Raw genomic sequence first — 19,726 nt, forward strand, 5'->3', positions numbered from 1 at the left:
GTTTTCAACTTGAAAGAATTCTGCTCACTGATTGCCTGAAGTGTGGGGGAGCAAAAGAAAATGGGTATTGAGCATCTCTGTGCTTGCTGGTTGCAGAACTTCATGAAGTGACATGTCTCAGACATCTGGCCTGATGCCAGCATCATCCTATCATTTTGTGCTGCATGGAGGAGTAATTTTTTTTTTTTTTCGGTTAAGTTGCTTCAGCAAATTCTCCTGTTATTAGGAAAAGACAGCACTGTAAGGATAATTGTCATCTTTATTTTAAAATCTTCTAGCAATTGATTTATATTCATTCTATTGACACCAATTTGGACAAGTTTTGTGTTCCATTTCATGTAACGGAAATTCCATAGCAGACATCTTAGAAGGGTGGTGGGTAAAAGCCTGTAGGTTGTTTTTAATTTTCAAACCACCTTCATAATTCAAAACTACAGCCAGCTGAATTTCTGTTGGAATTGAGAACTTTATGTAACCAGATCCACAGATTAAAATGATGCCAGCCAAAATTATACTTTAGTACAAAAAACAATTACACAACACTAATTAAATTACTGATCAGTACCTTTTGAAGTTGCTGAAATACACATTAATTAGGTTATTGAAGATTAGAGGTGGTGTTTTTCTGTGAAGGATGGGAGTTGGGAGGGAAAGGACTTAAAACCAGTAAAATACGGTCATTATGAAGAAGCCATTTCTGCTGGTAAGCTACCAAACATAAGTTTTCTTTTTAAATTGAATTACCAAATATTTACAGAAGAGTCTTTGAATATCAATCAGTTGCCTTGGAAATATGGAGACTAAGCAGATAAACAAAACCAACACCTGAAATTAAATTGAATTTGAATGGACATGCAGTTTGCTTCCATCACTTGCATTGTATCAGGCATCTGTACACTGTGCAATATGTTTCATTCAAAATATGGTTTGAAACCCAAAGGTAACCAAGAAATAAGCTGTTACAATTAGCATCTTTATGTAAAATTTCATACTCCACAAAATGCAATTGACACAGGGCTTACATAGAGCATCGGGTGATACTTTGCACTCACTGTGATGGCTTGGAAATATAATTCACTGCACAATACTGACAGAATATTTACAGTAAATGAGAGCAATCATTAGTCTCTTATAAATAAGGTGACCAAATATCCCAGCCTTCTATGAATACATGCAACTCCCTCCATTATGAAGTCATGTCAGTTATTTTGCTCTAATGAGACTTCTCCTATCCCCATCAGTATTCTGAAAACAAAAGAAAGATATCACACACAACCAAAGGTAGTTGCACAACAACAAAACCCCATTCTTGTTATAAAATTTAAATTCTCAAACATCCTTTTAGTACTGTCTCATTTTAGTTCCACTTCTACTGCTTTACTTCAGTGGGTTTCCCCTTTCCCTGAATGTGATGCTAGTCCTCACCTTGACAGGAGCAGGGAGGACTCTGGAGAAATGAACTGTAAAAAGGCATCATCCCAGCAGTAAAGAGAACAGAAGAACATGGCTTGCAGGCAAAAGGAAAAGGAAGCTGAAGACCCCATTTCTGTCTAGAAAGGTGAAGAGACAATGGACATTTTGGTCGCCTTAGTTACAAGTCTCTCTGTCACCTGCATGCATGGACTTTTATTTTTGTCTGTAAGTGTTGATCTCACAACCACACACAGTTTTATTCAAACACCAAACTGGTGAACAGTGTTATGAACAGCAACCACAAGGATGGAATAGCCTTTTCTCTCAGAAGTCACAAAACAAGATACTCCTTGAAGTCTTCTTTCCAGCTGTGCATATGGGTCAGTACAAGTCCCATCTCCTGGTAGCCAGCACTAACCCTGCAGGCATGACCAGCTCAAGCTGTGACCCTTTACAAGTTGTGTACGTGGTTGCCATTAAAGGTGACATTCAGCAAGGTTACCACACATGGTTGGGGTACCACAGTTACCAGCAAATCACTTTAATGGTGACCAATATATTATAAGTTACTCCAACTACACACATATCAGAGAGGATTATTACAGAGACAATACTTTACGCTCCTCTACCTGCAGCTTTCAGTTTGGTTTAGTTTGTTGCTGTTTTCTACATGGTGGTGGTCTCCCATGTCGCATAATGTGTTTTTCTAAACTATCCAGGATGGCAACAGCAATCCTTTGGACATGGGGATCAGTGTGGACATTTTCCTTGATGTTGTACAAATGCTGCAAACCACCTTCTTCAATTAACATGCTGCAGTATCTGGCGGCTGTAATAGGATTATAAAAAGGGAATTAAAACCAGAATTATCTAGGGTAAAGGTAGGAGATACTGTAAACACTGATTCAAATCCACTTTTGTCTCCAGGCAGTATTTAAGACACTCCCTAAAGTGTCCACAGAAGTGCATGAGTACTTTAACTGACAACACAACAGAGTTATTTGGACAGGACTCCAGCTGTAATCAGGTCTCTTACCAGTCTGTCTCAGCTGAAAGCTGGAAAGTGCCCTGCAATATGCACAGTATTCTCTCTTCCTCCTACCTCCTCTACAGGCATTTAAAGTGCACATAAACAAACCAGAAGAAATGGGAATCAAAAGCACTATAGTGTCTATGAGTATCCAGGTAATAATAGCCTCTTTCCCAAAAACCTAAATATGTAACAGTTACCAAAAAATGGTACCAGATATACCACATCATTTGTGGAGGTCTCCAGGCTTGGAGAGCAAATACAAGTAGTTTGCCAAATATACTGATGGTGGTCTCTCATTAATTATAAGTTGCCACAAATGCCTTTCCAGGGTTTTTTCCACTTACATTCTGGAATTCAATAAGTTGAAATCACACCCCCATCAGCTGCAGCATTATTAAGAGCAGGGAACAGCTATAAAAAGAGCTGTAGGGTGAATGTAATGTGCAAGCTCCAGAAGTTGTTATGGAAAGGTCAGGATGACTGTAATGCAATCCACAGGGCATTACCTCAGACAGGCCCAATTTCTCCATTCATCTCAGTGATGCAACACCAGACTTGTTTTAATGCTGATGTTGAGCATTTCCTTGGGGATCACATTTACTGTGGCACTACAATTATTTTAGTTAGGTTACTTCACTGAGGTGACTATGACATAGACAAACAGCAGCAGAATAAAAAAAATACACAAAAATTTTTAAACCAATTACTTCCAGACTACTTTACACTGTCATCTATAAGAGGAGGTCAAAATAAAAAGTATCTCCCCTCCAGGAGTACTAAAAGCTTTCTTGGTACCAAGCACCAAAAGCTGATGATTTTCCTCCCAAATACATCTTCATATTTCAGAATTAAACACTTTCCCCCCCACAGTAGGTTATTACATTTGCTACCAAACATTTGGTTTCTCTGCAACTTTGCCCAGAAGTTTCTGGCATCAACTACCATCAGAACGAAAGGAATTCTGTCTTGGTCTCAAATCAGGAGTAGGCCAATGCAAGCCTCAGTAGCATGCCATGGTCATTGCTCTTAATTTAAAAGGAATTTGTTGCCCAGCATTACTATTTGCATATTCTATTTGACTAAAAACACACATGCAAGCAAAAAAATGTAGTTAAATCTTAACAAATCCACATTTTGGAATTAACACTATGCATCTAACAGTAAAATTTCAGTTAATAGAAGAGATGTAAGGAACTTTTACTACTCTCTTTTTCTGCCCCATTTAGTCAAGCCCCAAATGTAGCTTCTCCAGAGGATTAGGAGTGAATACCCCAGAAATTCTTATTTTTCCCATTTCATGCTAGTGAATAAAATACCAAAAAAATGAGAATTTTAAGGGTAATATTCTCTCAATACATACGATTTTTGCTGCAGACATGCTGCATGGCCCACACTGCCCATAACTGGACACCAGGTGTCATAAAACAGCCAAGTAGTGGAAAAAATGGATTGAAAGACCTATTAAAAAAAAAAAAGAAATAGTTACTTGCTTTATTACTAGATACTATTGCTTCAGAGGTCATATGTCTGTTCATTCAGTCATATGTTACCTACAGGAGACATTGATAAACATTAAGAGGCTGGTCTGCTGCATCTAAAACTCATTTAAGACAACTACCTGCAAATATCAGATACAGTAGATATGTGGTATGCTTTTTTCCCCCCAAACTCTTGATCACAAGATAGGACAATAGTTACCTGTAAGCCACCATCTCACATTCTGGGGTTGGCCAATTCAAAATGGCAGTATGCTGTAAAATACAGAACCAAGAACATTGATTGTTAAATACAAACATTGAAATAAAAATAGAATAGACTGTGATAAAATTCACCATCATTTCTGTACCAGCTGTTCAAGGAGAGATGTCCTCTGGCTGCGACTTAATGTCCAGGCCTGCTCTCCTCGGGATATCAGATGAGCAATAATCCCTGCTGCAAAGTAGCTGACTTCCACCTCCACACTGTGCAACAATTTACTGATGTGGTCTATGAAGTCCTTCCACATTAATTCAGAATGGAGCTCTTTAACTTCAGCTATGTTATTCTGGAATGGGGAAATAAATAACAAAAATAAAAAAAAAAAAAAAAAGAGAAAATGTCAAAAGAAAGAAGACTGTGTGAGGAAGATAAACACACACTTGAACTATATTGTGTGAGTAGACACAGATAAACACTCAGATGAGATCTCTGTACATCCAGGTGACCACCACATGCCAAAATGCTGCTTTTGCTTTAGGAAATTTTTCCAGTCTAAGCAGGAATTTGCATCAAAACAAAGAGGTTTTCTCGTAAGTGATTTTATGCCATTAACATGTTGATCACACTAAATCAAAGGCTATTTTTAGCATTCTCAAGCCCAATTTCAAAAAAATTCAGCAGTGCAAAATTCTGCATTCTGCTAACTTTCAACCTACTTTTTGCATTTGGACTCAAGTGAAGCCTCACTCTCCTTTTTTAAAAGTGCTTTTTATTTACTCTAATTACCAATATCAATATAACTTTTGAAGAAACACAAAACAGCCCAAAAAGATGTCAATTGTGAATAATACACACTATAAGGATTAAAGAAGAAGGTAAAAATATTAGGATATGAAAAACTAATTTTTCAGATTAACATAGGTTAAAAAAAATCCTTTCAAAATAAAATTTTAAAAGTATATATTTCAGACTCTTTTTCTTTTTCATCTCACCAAAAGTCCAAGAACTTTCTGTTGGATGGATGATTCAGATGGAAAAGACTGTGGATAAAGGAAACAAAAAAACAAGTAAACATTTATGCTTATTATTGAAACAGCTTTAATTATAAACCATTATTTATTAATTATTATAAAATTATAATCCATCACCAAGCCCCCCTTCCTCACCTCTAATACTCTCATGAAAAGTTCTAGCCCTTGGTTTTCAATAAAGTGCCGACACGTTGTTGGAGATTCATCTGTGAGGTTCCAAAGTGCACTCAATGTGAACTTGAGGGTGGTATCTACAAGATTCTGATTCGTTTTCTGTTTCACTATTTGTAGAAGTTGCTGGGGAAAAAAAAAAAACATCAAAATATCAATATAGGGATTAACTCCTCTGCTTTTTTCTACACTAAGTGGGCAATGCATAGCTGTCATTTATACACAGAGTAAAAATAGACATGCTTAGAGTCAAATGATACAAAATAAACTGGCTATTAAACTTTTTACCTCTACTCTGAACGTGGTTACCTGCTAAAGGAATTCCTTTGTTTCCACAGTAATTACATGTGTAGGGCTATTACAGATGGCAGAAGGCCATCCACAGAACTCTGAACCTTTACAGCAGTATTTACTTCAAATAGTCTCATTTAGAATATCTTTCACCTTAAAGAATGAACTTCAAATCAAGGTCTGTCTTGGTATCTTACTTTGCATTAATTGTGCCAAGTTTTTCCACTTTGGCTTACCTTCTAAATAATTTTCACATGAATATATATTAATATTTTCTTAGGATTTTATCTCCTTATGTTTACTTTGTATCTTCAGGAATACTGCTAGTATGAACAGCTGGAGAGGATGGCAGGAAAGCATCTGACTTACCCTAACAATGAAGAGTTCTGCACCAAGTTGAGCTGTTTGCTCTGTTGAAAGCTGTAAGCAAACAAAAGCAAATCAACATTATTTTAGACTTTACAAATGTTATCCTATCATCTCAAAGCTTAGCTCCATACCTTTGCAGCAAGAATGGAAATTATGGCTACAGCCATCCTTTGCATGTTTTGATCTTCATGATTGCACAGCCACTGCATAACAAGTTTTGCTGCTTCAAACCTGGAAGTTGAAAAAAAATTAACTTTCTTAAGTCTCATAAGTATTAGTAAAAGAAAGATTTACACAGACAATAGAAGTATGCTTCATACTTCTGTAGAAAGAAAAGTAGAAAGACACACTGAAATTGAAGGTATTACATGAGCCTCTGTCAGCTTTAAGCTGTTGACTTAGGTTCTATTACTTCTAATTATGTATCAGAATGCACAGGAAGTGCTTCCAAAGAAGGAAGAAAAAATTTTGCACAATCTTCTGAAACACCAGACCATCACACTTCAAAGTATTTGGACAAAACATTTGTGTAGAAAAATGTCTGCAAAAAGCAACCCCAGAGAAATGTTAACTTCTGTTACATGGAATTAAGGATAGACCCATCCAGGTGAAGTTAAAAAAACCCTGTACAGCAAAGGATTTTTTCAGACCTACACTCACTGGTATATATTTGGGCCAGCAGGCCTAAAACAATATAGGCCAGATAAATTCAGCACACTGGAATTATTTAAACTGAGTAAAACTGGGGCCAGAAACAAAGCTTCTGAAGAAAAATATTCTGCAATGCTACAACTAATTTCAACTGACATCTAGAACTTGCCTGTTAAATGGGACATCCTGAAGGATTCTGTCACTGCATAGTGAAAGAAGGCAATTCTTTTGCAGCTGTGAGAAAAAAACAATTGCTTCATTAGAAACACACAAATTTCAGAACACTTTCTTGCCATGAAGATATTTCCATGAGGTCCTGGGATGCGGAGAAACCTTTTGTTGAGACCCACAAGACAGAGGAGGCCACAGAAAGCAGAGAAGTTTTGCCTTGTACCTGCTGATGATTTGGGAAGTGCTCCATGGCCTTGAGGAGCAGGTGAGTGACGTCTGCCAGGAGCCGCACGGGCATCCCGGCCGCCAGGTCCTGCTTGGTGAGGTTGAAGACGCAGGCGCTCGCCGCCAGCTGCACGGGCAGGTTCAGGGGGTGGTTCCTCATGCCGATCACCACCAGCTGCAGCACAAGGTTGGCCCACGTTAGCTGCTCACACGTTTGCACACAGACCCCAAGAACAATCTGCCTCCTGCTCGAGGCCACAGCAATGACTCACAGCACCCAATTGCTGCCTCCCTTGTACTTGAGTGAGAAACCCATCTGGTGTGATTTTAATTCTCAAGGAATAACATTTTCTTCTGCTCAGCAATTCAAAGCTGGCAACTTCTACTGCTCCAAGTCCTTTTGCACAGCTTGTAGCAACCTCTCAAAGAAGAAGCTGCACAAATTGCAAGAAATTCCTAGAAAGAGCCAGGCTGGGATAGAATCACCAAACCCTTTCAGAAGTGAATGAAGCAGGACGGAGTTTCTGCAGTGCAATGATAATGGTGTAGTGCCTTGTTGTTTGCTGATGAGCCATTTCAAATCACATCCTGAGCTGCTAGGTCAGGACAGATTTTTTGCAGCTTCTTCCTGAATGATATTTTTGGCTATGTATGTTGATTGTGATCTCACCAAATAAACACCTAATAATAATATTTTTCTTGTTGATAACTGACTGGAAAAGTCCTTTTGATACTGATGCCAAATTTAAGGCCACTTGTTCAACATCGAAGAGGATAAGAAAAATAAAAACCATGTGTCCTACTGATCCTCTTTTTAGGATCCCTACAAAACTTAAACCATCTCTGGTGTTCTAGACATGGAAAGCCAATGCCTAGAATTGATTTCTAAGGAAGTTTCTGGGCTCCAGGTTACAGCCCCATACAGAACACTAAAAATATCCATTCACCCATTACCCTACTGGAGGGTGACAGTGGAGATGCTGTTATTGAATTCTTTCCTTATTATTACTGTTTTGTGAGCATCAGCAGAAGGCACTGCTGTGTCTAGTGAAGAGGAGTAGACAGACCTTTGATTAGAACCCAAACAGATATGATATAATGCCAGAATTCAGCATCTGAAGAATATTTCATATCATAATCAAAGGTACGTGAAAAAATTAAATTACATGCTACTAAATTTAGATAATTTCCATTAGTAGAGAACAATTTTGCCTAACATAAAACACTACAGGGCATCTTCTACATCACTAGTGTTTAAATAGTTCTTTATTTTTATTTAACATTACAATTTTAATCTTAAAAACACAACCAAAAAGGTTAAAAGCTTATAAACTAATTTATACTAGGGTTTTGGGGATGAGCTCAGGAAGAACACACGAGAACCATCAAAACTATTATTTTACCTTTAAAATTTCAGGCTTAGTTTTTTCCATTACATGTGTCAGGCTGAATAAATGAAAGAGTGCTTCTCTCACAAAGAAGGCCCGTTCACTGTACCGCTTCAGTGCTTCTGAAATCTGAGTTTCATTTGCTTCTCCTGACACCTGCGAACACAGAAATAATCGTTAGTTCAAGATGTCAACATTTTACTTTCAAAGTTTTGTTCTCAAAAAATGCAAAGCTGCCGTTTCAAAGGCAATGATTTGGCCAAATCCTTCAGTAAGCAAATGATTGCCAGCCTGCTCTAGTTCCCATTTAATGATATTTTCTGTTTATAACTGTAAATTGTGTAACTGAAGGTGGTTTGTTCCTCAGTCCTACTATTTAATGAAACATTGCTGCAATCACTGTTTTTTAAAATTCTTAGGGCAGCATGCAGAACTTGTTCTACTTAACATGGCACATACAAAAAAAGCAAAATGTTTATATATGAAGTGTCACATTCTGTGCATCCTGTATTGCATACAGGCATATTGTTTTGAAACTTCTGATATCAGGTACAGCCTTGAGAGAATTGATAGCATCTTGGACTTTGTTTTATATTCTCCTCTGATCAGAATAGGGCAATCCTGTTTACTGACATGTTGTACAGCCAATTATACCCTACATGAAAAATTTCCACTTGCTTTCATGTTCTCAACTATAATATCTGCCTAGTGTTCATGATCAAATTTCACAGGGCTGCTGTATAGACAGTAATATTTTACCTCTGCTGTTTCCATGAGTTCTGTGTCTTGTTTACTCTTTAGCAGTATCTAGACTAAGCAGTTGAATATTTCAGTAGTTATTAATGAATTTAGGTCACCAAAAAAAAAAAAAAAAGGAAATAAAACTAATCACAGCTTACAGTCTCTTCTTGACAATTATGCCTTAAAAAAAAAGGAATGCAAACTGCATTTTGCTAACCACAGTGCCACAAGTCCGTTATAACTTTCACATTACTAGAACCTTCTTCCTTCCTGCCTTTTCATGGCACATATAATTCTGTGAAGCAAGTATTCTGAACAGCAAGGATTACATTGCATTATTTTATACCAAACATGAAGTATAACCTCCTGGTGCTGGATCAGGGGAACTTGCTTTCTCTATGCATTTCAACATTCAGACACTTCACTATCAGCTGTGACAATTAAGTACTCAAGAGACTTGGCCCTTAACAACTGTCAAATGTTTCCGGGGGAAAAAATACAAAATTGTGTAGCTGTGTTACTCCACTTGCCTAAAACAAGAGTATTCTGAATTTTAAAACTGAAGTGGGAAACTAGACTTGCACAGGAGACAGACTAAACTATGGACACATTAGACTCTCTTCCTCATTCCCTCTGCAGCTTTCATCATCCTCAAGACACAGCAGAAAGGAAAACTCAGTGTCAAAGATGATATACCACTGACATGTCTAAAACAACTTTTTAAAAATTAATTCTGACCTGCTCATTCTCCAATAACTGCCTTCAGATTTTACAGAACAGGGAATGATGTCTTGTTGCCTGGCTCTAAAAGATAAATAAATGCACTTCAGAAAACATAATTTCATCCTAAGGGGCTAAGTTACTGAGGATTTGTTCAAGAAGAGGAAGTCTTTCATCCTAAGTTATTGCTTCTTAGGTGATGTAATCATCACCAGAAGACCTTTAAAGATGGGTAGAAATACTGTAAGAGGAAATAGCAGTGGTGATGGAGCATAACAGCAGCTGAGTTAATCAGCTTTATTGTATCTGCCGTGTTAATCATGAACTGCACAAAGCTTATGCAAATTCTACCTCCACCCCTTACACATTGCTGACTTGTGCCAGATGCTGTCTGGAATCCAGAGAATATTATCCCACTAAGTGACTTCAGACAAGATAAAGTTCAGTTCTCTTAGATATGGAAAATCAAGATCTAAGGTTCACTGAAAAGGCACAGAAAACATGTCTCTTACAAGTATATGTATATACCCAGTATTATGTAAATTTAGCAGTTTGTGTCAAAATTAAATAGGAATTTCACCTAAAGCCAGTAATTATAATTAACAGTTTAAAAAATGAACCTACACACATACATTTACAAATGATTAGCTCTATTTTCCCTGCACATTATATTTTGTCAGTGAAATTAATTCCTGCACTTAACCTTCAGGTTTCCTTCTCCTGTTAAGAACTCTGAGTAGCCGGCATCAGTAGCTAGCAGTCCTACAAACTGCATCGTGGGCCGCTGCAGAATGAATGCTTGCACAGCTTTATCTGTGACATGTTTTCTTCCAGAAATGTCCAAAGACACAAGGTTAGGCAAGATATCTTTCTGTTCCAGTAAACGAAGAGCTATGTCCGATGTGAACTGTTTGTCATCTGAAATATCAAGGTGATTCAGGTATTTTAGTTCTCTTATAACATCCAGAATCTGGGTTGTGGTCATTTTCAAGCATTTCAGATGGTGCATGGTCAAAGACTTGAGCCTGTCTTTGCAGGTGAGGAGTGCTGTTATGTCAGTGACAGAGGTGTTGGATATATCCAGACTTTCCAGCCTGGGAAGAGAAGCAACATCTGCCAAGTCCTCGTTGTAGAAGAGCACGTTGGTGATGCTCAACGCGCGGAGCCCGGACAGCTGACTGAAACACCTCTCGTAGGGGTCTTCCAGAGAAAGAGTCAGTGAGTTCAGCACCAGGCACTGCAGATTCTGCTGGATCCACTTATTGCTGCCCAGTCCACTGATAATGTCTGTGATTGTTATATCTGCATTCACCCCCGTGGCATCCAGCTCCACCAGCTTGTGATGGCAGAAGGCTTTGCGGAAAGCCACGGCGGAGATTTTGGCTTTGCGGATACAGGCTCGCTTCAAGCGCATCTGGTTGCCTCGGAAGATGCCCACGGTCCCATCGTTCAGAAGCCCTGTGGGAAAACAGCATCAGTGCTTAGCTCCAGTGTTACACAGCACCACTTTGACAGGTACAAAGTGTTGGCAGAGAAAATTAATTACAAAGTAGTTTGCCTTGGATCATTACGCCACCAATCCCGAAATCTTACGTTTGCAATTCCGCTTTGAAGATTATGAGGTCATGTTTGGAAAATTCCAGGTTTAAGAATAGGACAGATAAATAAGAAGCAGTAAATGCACACTACCTGTTTGGTTCAGAAAATGGAACACACAATAAATAAAATATTGGTATGATTCAAAAACAAATCAGACTGCTGCCCTCATTTGCTGCATTTTTCTCACTGAACTGGTTAGAAGTGTGCTAAAAGCAGAATTTCAAAATTTCTGAGTGCAATTCTCCTCTGGACACAGTTCATTAATCTCAAGATTGCACCGCCTATCAGTGACCTGTTCTCATCTTGCTTTAACTACATAATCTAGCATTTGATTGAATTCATAAGTAGGATCAATACTAAATTAAGCTAATTAAGTTCTATATGAAGAAGGTAGGAGTGTTGCTCAGAAACAAGCTGAATGTGAGAAACATAAAAAGTGATTCAAAGGATAGAAAGAAGAGGGCAAGGAAAGGGTGGGAAGGAGAAAAAGACAGCAATGAAAAAAAGAAAAAGCAACAATCTCGTTTAGTATCTTTTTACTCTGTAGAAAGAATAAGTAAGTAGCCTTTTCTTACAAGACCCTGGCAACATCCTAACTGAAAAAATACAGTGAGGTCCTGAAATTATCAAAAATGCATTGAATATACAAATATGAAATCTTGGTGTCTTATCAACAGAAGGATTACGAAAAGTCATGTGAAGGGTACGGTTGCACAAGCATCCACACAAAAAGAGTAGGAAGAACATGTCCTAGTTTTGCTCCTACAGGGTTATAAACGTCAACACTCCTAGCTTTTCATCTCCTATCTTCACACATACTTAACAAAGAAATCGAAATAAAAATGCAATATATTTGAATAATAACATCATTGCCACTACAGTTTGGATTTAAGTCATGGGCTAGTAATTGCCTCTGTGACAAAGGCAAATATAAAGATTTGCAGACCTTTCTAAGGAGCAAATGGTTCAGGTATTTCTGACCAAGTAGTAAGGGGACTACTTTCCTCTTCTGCAGGGAAAGCAAAAATATGGGATGAAACAGGATGGTATGGAGCAGAAAAAATAAAAAACAATAAATATAATTACACTTTGGTTAAAATATCACTAAATTACTTCTTAATTTTTGCTAATCTCTTCATTTAAGGACTAAAGCTCTCTCTCTGGCCTACCTTAGCCACATTGTGTTTACCTGCCACACACTTTTTTCCATCCTGCATTCTCTGTGTTTGTGACATTGTGGTGTCTGGAAGTGTCTTCTACTACCACTGCCAGCACTGGTAGTAAATTTCTGGTAATTCAGTTTCCTTGAATCTGATTTCTTGGGACTACTCTAAATAATTTCTTATCAGAAAGTAGTGTATATTAAAGATTACCTTTTTTTTTAATGAGCTTGTCTATTTTAGGACCATTCCTTCTGTTACTTCTGACCAGAACAACTTGAGAAAACTATTACTTGCCCAGTAAGACCCAAATAAAATCTGCACCTATAAGATAGGGTGTTTGGTCTGTTTACAGTAATTTTTCTAGTGTTGTGTCTCATTTTTTAACAAAAGCCTCCAGCATCTCAAGGAATGGTTCTCTTATCTCTACTCTAGCACAATTTATACTTTTACTTTTTTATGACAAGAAGTTTTGTTATATAAATTTTATCATGCTTAAAGCAAGCAACCAAGATGTCAGCCCTATCTTCAGAGAAATGCTGACAGAGAACCAGTAAGCCAGTACACAAAATGTAAGAATACCATAAGCTGTTTATGCCACTCTAAAACTGAGTGCTATGAAACAAATAATTCCATGCCAATAAAAGTGTTAAGAGAGATAAGAAACCGTTTTAATGAATCACAAGGTTACTTTCTAACTTAATCACAAGGGCACACAGTAAAAAAAAAAAATCAATTAAATGCTCTTCAAGAGGTATTGTTGCTAGAAGTAGTAGATTTTTTTTTAAATGATTGAAAGAAGATTGAAGAATGTTCAAATAAAGGAACAGTAAAATCATAAACCTTAGTCTTAAGACTAAGAACTTTCTATTTAAATCTATGTGGCAATGCAAAGCTCAGCTGAAGCTGTGTAAAGCAAAAATAACAAAAATTCTCTGTTAAGGGATTACAGAACACAGTTTTAACAGCTGCAACAGCAGATTCTACTAGAAAATATAGCAGAACTGCAATGTCACATTCCAGTGAAATATGTTCACTGCTGACCCACAAATGATTGTTTTTACCATGAAATGCCATTGTCTGCAGCAGTCGATCAGCCACTTCTTGAGGGAACATTCCTGGCTCCTGCAAGCAAAATGTTCCATCTTGCCTTTCTGTGCAGAACTTCTCTAGGTTGGCAGTCAGGAAATTCAAACAGATATCAAGTAAAGAATATGGAGAAGCTTCCTCCTGTCACATGCAAAACATAATGAAACAAAGGAGATTTAGTCAAGTCATTCTTTCTATGAACCTTCCATTACTCTATAATGACCTTTTTGTTAGTCTGGCAAATATTTCAAGAGGAGATGTCTCCCTCAGAGCCACACGAAGTCGGGTCACACAATGAATAACTGGCCAAAGCAATGGGAGCCTCCTTCCCCTGTCACCCCCAGAACCACATCCAGTCACGTCTGCTGTGCTTTGAACCCTACTTGTGTTCCCAGAGGAAGAAAAGCAATTGCTGAAAAATAGTTTTAATTTACGAAGTCTACTGGGAATTAATCAATCAAGACAGACTGAAAGAACATTTAAAAATCAAATTATACTTCTGGATTTAAAATATTTATTTTAATCTTTCATTTAAGTCAACGCGTATTAGAAGTCTACTACCAACCTACATAAGAAATGCAGATACTGCAGATAAATTGCATATATAGGAGCAATTTTTGATACTGAAAAGGGCAGCTAGAGCTTCACATCAAAAAATGAAACCCAAAAAGAACTAGTTTAATTCCAAATCCTGTGCAGCAATAAACTATTACAGTAATCCTTTTCCTCTTTCCAGGCACTCTGCACCTGGAAATCATCTACAGCAGAAGTCTAGGTACAAAGGACAAGGCAGAATATAAACTTGATCTTTTGCCTCAGAGTTTGAGGTTGTACACTGATACATGAAAATCTCAAAGGGTTTTTTTATTCCTTGTCTAATAATAACCTACTGTTTTCAGCCACACAGATTAATCAACATAAAGAATGACTCTCAGCACTGTGAATCATCCCCAGCACCACACAAAAGAAGGCCAAGTGACTGGTACATACTCCCCCAGACAATATTGAAAATAACAGCATCAACTGTTGTCAGATCTCATCTGTAAGAAAAATAGTAGCTTCCCTTTTATATGGAAAGTTCTGGACCATTTCACATTTCTTTCTCAGCTCATTTAACTTCTGTTGCTTTGCTTGCCTAACGTGCTGATCACAGGAGTACTGAAATATGTAAAAAGTTATAGAGAAGAAATATAAATAGGGTTACAGAGATAAATCTTCTAAAATAAGGTCCACATATTTGAGGACTGGGAGGTACCACATTAGGGCAAAGATGGAATGGAGTCTTTCTTTAATGAATCATGTATTAACAACAATAGAGACTGCAGTTTAATAGCTCCTGAAGACTTAAGTACAGGCTTGGGAAATAAAATCTCCAAATTATTCAAATGCAAGCTCTTTCTGCTGCTTTTGACATGCAACATTTATTCCTCTAACTCAGTTTTGCTAAGTGCTTAAGTTTCATTATTTCTTAAGCTTTATTATTACATTGAATCATTATAAAAACAGGAGTTACTTTGTAATGCAACTTGCTCCCATACTAGGAAACAGCAATTTTGGCTGCCTTCAACCTAAAGATGATAAGAAAACAAAGGACAGAATTTGGAATTGTGAATGTCTTTTGTTTCTTTTTGTTTCTTTGTAGTGTGCCATGATGCCTGACTATTTTAAAACAGTACATTTTTATATGAGATGGGAAATTTTTCTTTTAAACTTGAAATCAATATATATACTCAGGACTCCTATGACAGCTGATGAATCAAACAAAAATCAGAATCTTTACTCAAAGGTGTATAAAAATCATTCCCACTGAAGCAAAGACATCCACATCTCCATTAGATCTTGTGTTTCTAATTTGATGCTCAAAGATGACAAAACCATAATACTGTCTCTCTTCATTCCTCCTGGAACTGTTCCTTCCTGTCTGCCAGAAGAGCTGAAACACTTTGATGTATCGGTGAACGAACTCCAATGAGAATTTTTAGCCCTGTAGATAGGCCACTGGCATATGACTCAGAAAAACTATTTTTTCAACCAGTACCTCTGAGTGGCCAATCTGTCCTTTGGAAATGCAAGTTTAATTTTTATATAATCCCTCTGGAAGTTCACGCAGGGCATCTCCACACAGTCAAGGAACAAAAACCACAAGCAGGGATCAATTATACTTGCAAACAACACAGTTTTGTTTTTATTAACTCCACTCATTCCCATTATAGGAGCTGTTTGTAATATTTCTTCAGCTTGCTGCCAAAAGGCTGAGAAAACACCCCTGATAAAGGCTCCTGAGGTAACCTGGGCAGACAGGCAAAATGTTTTTATCTGTATCTAATAAAGTCCTCTGACAAGCATCCTAAAAACAATTTCCTAGACTGCCTGCTACTGAAATAGAACAACTCAAATGCAGTCTGGAAGCCTTTCATATGAGCTGAAGATGTTCCTTTTCTCACTCCCCTATACCTCAAGACAATATTGCCCACTTGAAGTTGTATTTAAGCTCTTACAAGGCCAAAATTTAAGTGTTCCTTTCTCTAGCTCTGCTCTTGAATGTCAAGTTGAAGACAAACCTGCCATTTGTTTTCTGATCACTTCACTTTCTGTCTAATGAGACACTATAAATGTATGTCAACCATAGCAGAGCACTCCATTTTTTTTATTATTTAATAAACATCACCCAGCAGTTTTTCAGTAGAACTTCCCTTATGCTATTTTACTTTTTCATAGTCATCCCAATTATCTGATACTTCAATTAACCTCACAGTTTCTTTCATTATATCAAATTAATTGAGTAGGAAACAAATATAAAAATTAATTCTCCAAACCACAGAATTATGAATTACATGATGCAAGCTGGGGTGCCTTCATTAACTAAAACATATATTATGAGAGCAATGTGACACATCTAAAACCTGGCTAGCTTATGGAATAGCATAAAAAGTAGAATAATTGCATTTAGATGTGCTTTTAAAGGCTTATTCAATTTAATTCTTTTTTAAAAAACCAACTTTTTATGTATTCAATATAATCAAGGCAAACCAAAAGTGTGCAGGGTGATGGGGCAAACTGCCTGGCTGCTGGCCTCTAACAGTAATCCAATACAGTGGTGAACTGAAATGCAAAACCAGCTTCAAGCTCACGCCAGTTGGAAAGGTTCTCCCAAAGAACATTATCCTCCACCTTTTCTTTTGAGAATTCCATGAATCAGCTTTAAATAGCATGAGAATATACTCAACACATATTTCAAAGTGCAGTTAAAAAGCAAAAAGAACTTAAGGGGACACATTAAAGCACCAGGAATAACTTAAAGAATCTTAAGGCAAACATTATAAACCCAGATTAACTGGCTGAGTGCAAGTATCAAAATAAAATCTGTTCCTTTGGGGAAGCATCACCAGGCAAGTACCTGCTTATATAACAATACCTAAAGAAAAATAAGAAACAGGTGTAACTGCTGTTTTCTGTCAGTCATTACAATCTAGCTTTGCAAAAAAAAAAGAAAAAAAAAATTTCCACTGCTGTGTGGACTTTTCTCACTACAGCTGGTTGTGATCCTACCAACTCCAGCCTGACAGATTCAGTTCCTACAGGCTCTATCTCTCAGACTCATTAAAAATCAATTTTTTTTTTCCGTCAGTAGTGTTTTGTTTTGGCTGGTTCTTGTTCCCCCCTCTATAAATGAGTATCTAACATCGGAAGACAAATACCAATTTCATTTCTAACACAGCCATGTCTGTGATGTGCTCCCCAAGTTTTACACCCAATTGCAGACTCAGGATGACAAACCCCAAACATGCAAAGTCTCTGTAAGCCAGGCCCACCTGCTTTTCCCTCTCTGAAGTCTCAAAGGACAAGATTAGGACAGGGTTAGGAACTTTTCAATTTGTGGTGATCATTTCTCTCAAAACATTAACAGGAAAATAAGAGAGAGGTAATTTAGAGCCTTGGTCTTTGGTGCTGGATGTACCATGTTTTCCACCTCTCCACAGCCCCAAAACTTTACTTACTTTCTTAAAATGAACATTTTTAAAACAATTAAGAAATAGCAACTCAAGCAACAGACACCAAAATTCTTCTGAGTGCTAACAGACGAAAGGCAGTGAAAAATAAACAGTTTCATGATTTATGCTAGTAAGAAAGCTTTATGAGTATCCTATTTAAATTAAGTTAAATGGAATTAAACAGAAGTAGGTGATTTATTAGCCAGATTCAAGGAAGGATTATGCTCAAAACTCCAATTTAACATTAACTATTCTGGCACAAGAAGTGGGAACATAGAGATTAAAGCTGCTACTGATACAAAATCAACAGTGATCACAAGAGGCCTAAAATTAAATAGTGCCCCATTAGAACGACATAGTAATGCCATTTATTTAAAGATTAATATCAAGAACTTCAGATAAGAGTTCATCAATTAGAAATGATAAAGAGTGGAACCAGAGTGGTGTGCTGAACCACAAAAGAACAAGGTGAAGCAGCCAAAGAAGGTGCCAGGAGAAGCATAAAAAAAAAATAGGGAAGGATTAAGTCACTTTCAAGACACTCAGGAGATCTCACAGGGCTATTTATGTCAAGAGATACCTGCACCATTTCAGTTTAAAGGTAACTCTTAAAGCTACTAGAATCCCCTGGGGAGGAAAAGCACATTGGGAATAGGACATAAACTCAGCTTTTCTTAGCCTAGAAGATCAAAAGGTGAGAGATACATATGCCACCTATAAATAAATACAGCACAATGAATATATACTATAGATGGAAAAAGCCATTAAGAGAAGCACACTGCAAATACAGCAACAAAGGTATGTAGAAATGCCATGAACTGGAAGTTTTGCCATAAATTTAGACATCAGTACATAGATAAACAATGAAATTCTACCCTAGTTCACTGATTAAAAGAGCAGGCACAAAATGTACCTACTTCAATAACAATGACACATAACTTTATTAGGGGATTGACTGAAATTAGGCTTTTAATGACAAGGGATGAGACTAGATGGCCCAGGAAGCTTCTGCTAGCCCTTGAAAAGCAAATATGCACACTCATGTCTGGAGCAGAGGAGCAATCCAAACAGCTCCCCATATGTTCTGCTCCGGCCTGTCTGGAGCAGGGAAGGGCTGTTCCTTTGGCAGCTCCGTGCTGGAAGAGCTCAGCGAGGCCCACGCACCGTGCCTTGGCACGGCTTCCTCCAGACAGACCCCGGACAAAGCAATTCCCAGCGGGAAGGTGCTGCTGGGGGGCTGGCAGGAGCCGGAGGAGGCTGTGCTGCGCCGGGCTGCGCCCTCACGCCGGCCGGCCGAGGGGCTCTGCCCCGCTCCGCCCTGGCGGCCGCGGCTGCTCGGCCCCGCACGGGGCTGTGAGGGGCCGGTCAGGGCGGCGAGCCTGGGCCGGCCGTCATCGCCCTCCCGGCGCCCTGGGGACACCGGGGCACACCGAGACGGGATCGAGCCTCCCTCCCTGCCGTCCGCCGGGTCCTGAGCGTCCTTTTACATAACGGGCGGCAGCGCCGCGGTTACACAACGAACGGCGGGGCTGCCCCGGCCCGGCCGCGGTACCGGCGGGAGGGAGGGGAGGGGGCTCCGCCTGAGCCCCTCAGCCGGGCTTGCGCCGCCGCCATGGCGGCCCCTTCCCCGGGGTCACCTCCGCTACCTGCGCCGGGTCCGGCACCCGGGACTGCAGGCGAACAGCTCCCCTCCCCTCCCCTTCCCTTCTTGCCTCCCTCCTTCCTTCCCTCCCGCCACCGCCACCCCCTCACCATCGCGGCGCTGGGTGCCGCCGGCGAGCGCCCAGCCAGCCGGTCCCGTCGCTGGGCTCCTTCTCTATTCGCTTTTTTCCTTTCCCTCCCTTCCCCCGTGTTTACCCCCCCGACCTGGAAGTGAATATTGCCTCAACCGGCCGGGAACCCGCCTCCCTTAAAGGGGCTGCGCCAGCACAGGTTCGTGCCGTGCTGGGGGAGCGGAGCCTCAGCACTCGCGTTTAAGGCTCGA

The 19,726-nt window shown here is 38.9% G+C and overlaps 1 protein-coding gene across 1 annotated transcript; it reads right to left on the bottom strand.

Moving 5' to 3' along the window:
- Positions 1-241: 241 nt before the first annotated feature.
- Positions 242-19,555, bottom strand: ZYG11B (zyg-11 family member B, cell cycle regulator). Its single transcript, XM_053950048.1, has 14 exons — positions 19,495-19,555; positions 13,726-13,891; positions 10,606-11,360; positions 8,457-8,597; positions 7,052-7,228; positions 6,827-6,891; positions 6,138-6,237; positions 6,007-6,057; positions 5,311-5,472; positions 5,137-5,184; positions 4,293-4,490; positions 4,145-4,197; positions 3,807-3,904; positions 242-2,242 (listed from the first exon to the last, which is right to left on the bottom strand). Exons 1-14 carry the CDS (start codon positions 19,495-19,497, stop codon positions 2,052-2,054), a joined length of 2,208 nt encoding a protein of 735 aa, XP_053806023.1. The 5' UTR covers positions 19,498-19,555; the 3' UTR covers positions 242-2,051.
- Positions 19,556-19,726: the final 171 nt, after the last annotated feature.

This window comes from Vidua chalybeata, chromosome 9, assembly GCF_026979565.1.
Source record: "Vidua chalybeata isolate OUT-0048 chromosome 9, bVidCha1 merged haplotype, whole genome shotgun sequence".
NCBI classification, from domain to species: Eukaryota; Metazoa; Chordata; class Aves; order Passeriformes; family Viduidae; genus Vidua; species Vidua chalybeata.

Excerpts from the sequence above, each read along its gene's own strand:
- ZYG11B (XM_053950048.1), bottom strand. Across the intron at positions 4,491-5,136 it reads AGAAAGTTCTTGGACTTTTG|AATAACATAGCTGAAGTTAA; the intron begins GTGAGATGAAAA and ends TCCCCATTCCAG. Across the intron at positions 3,905-4,144 it reads TGTGAGATGGTGGCTTACAG|GTCTTTCAATCCATTTTTTC; the intron begins GTAACTATTGTC and ends TTTTTTTAATAG.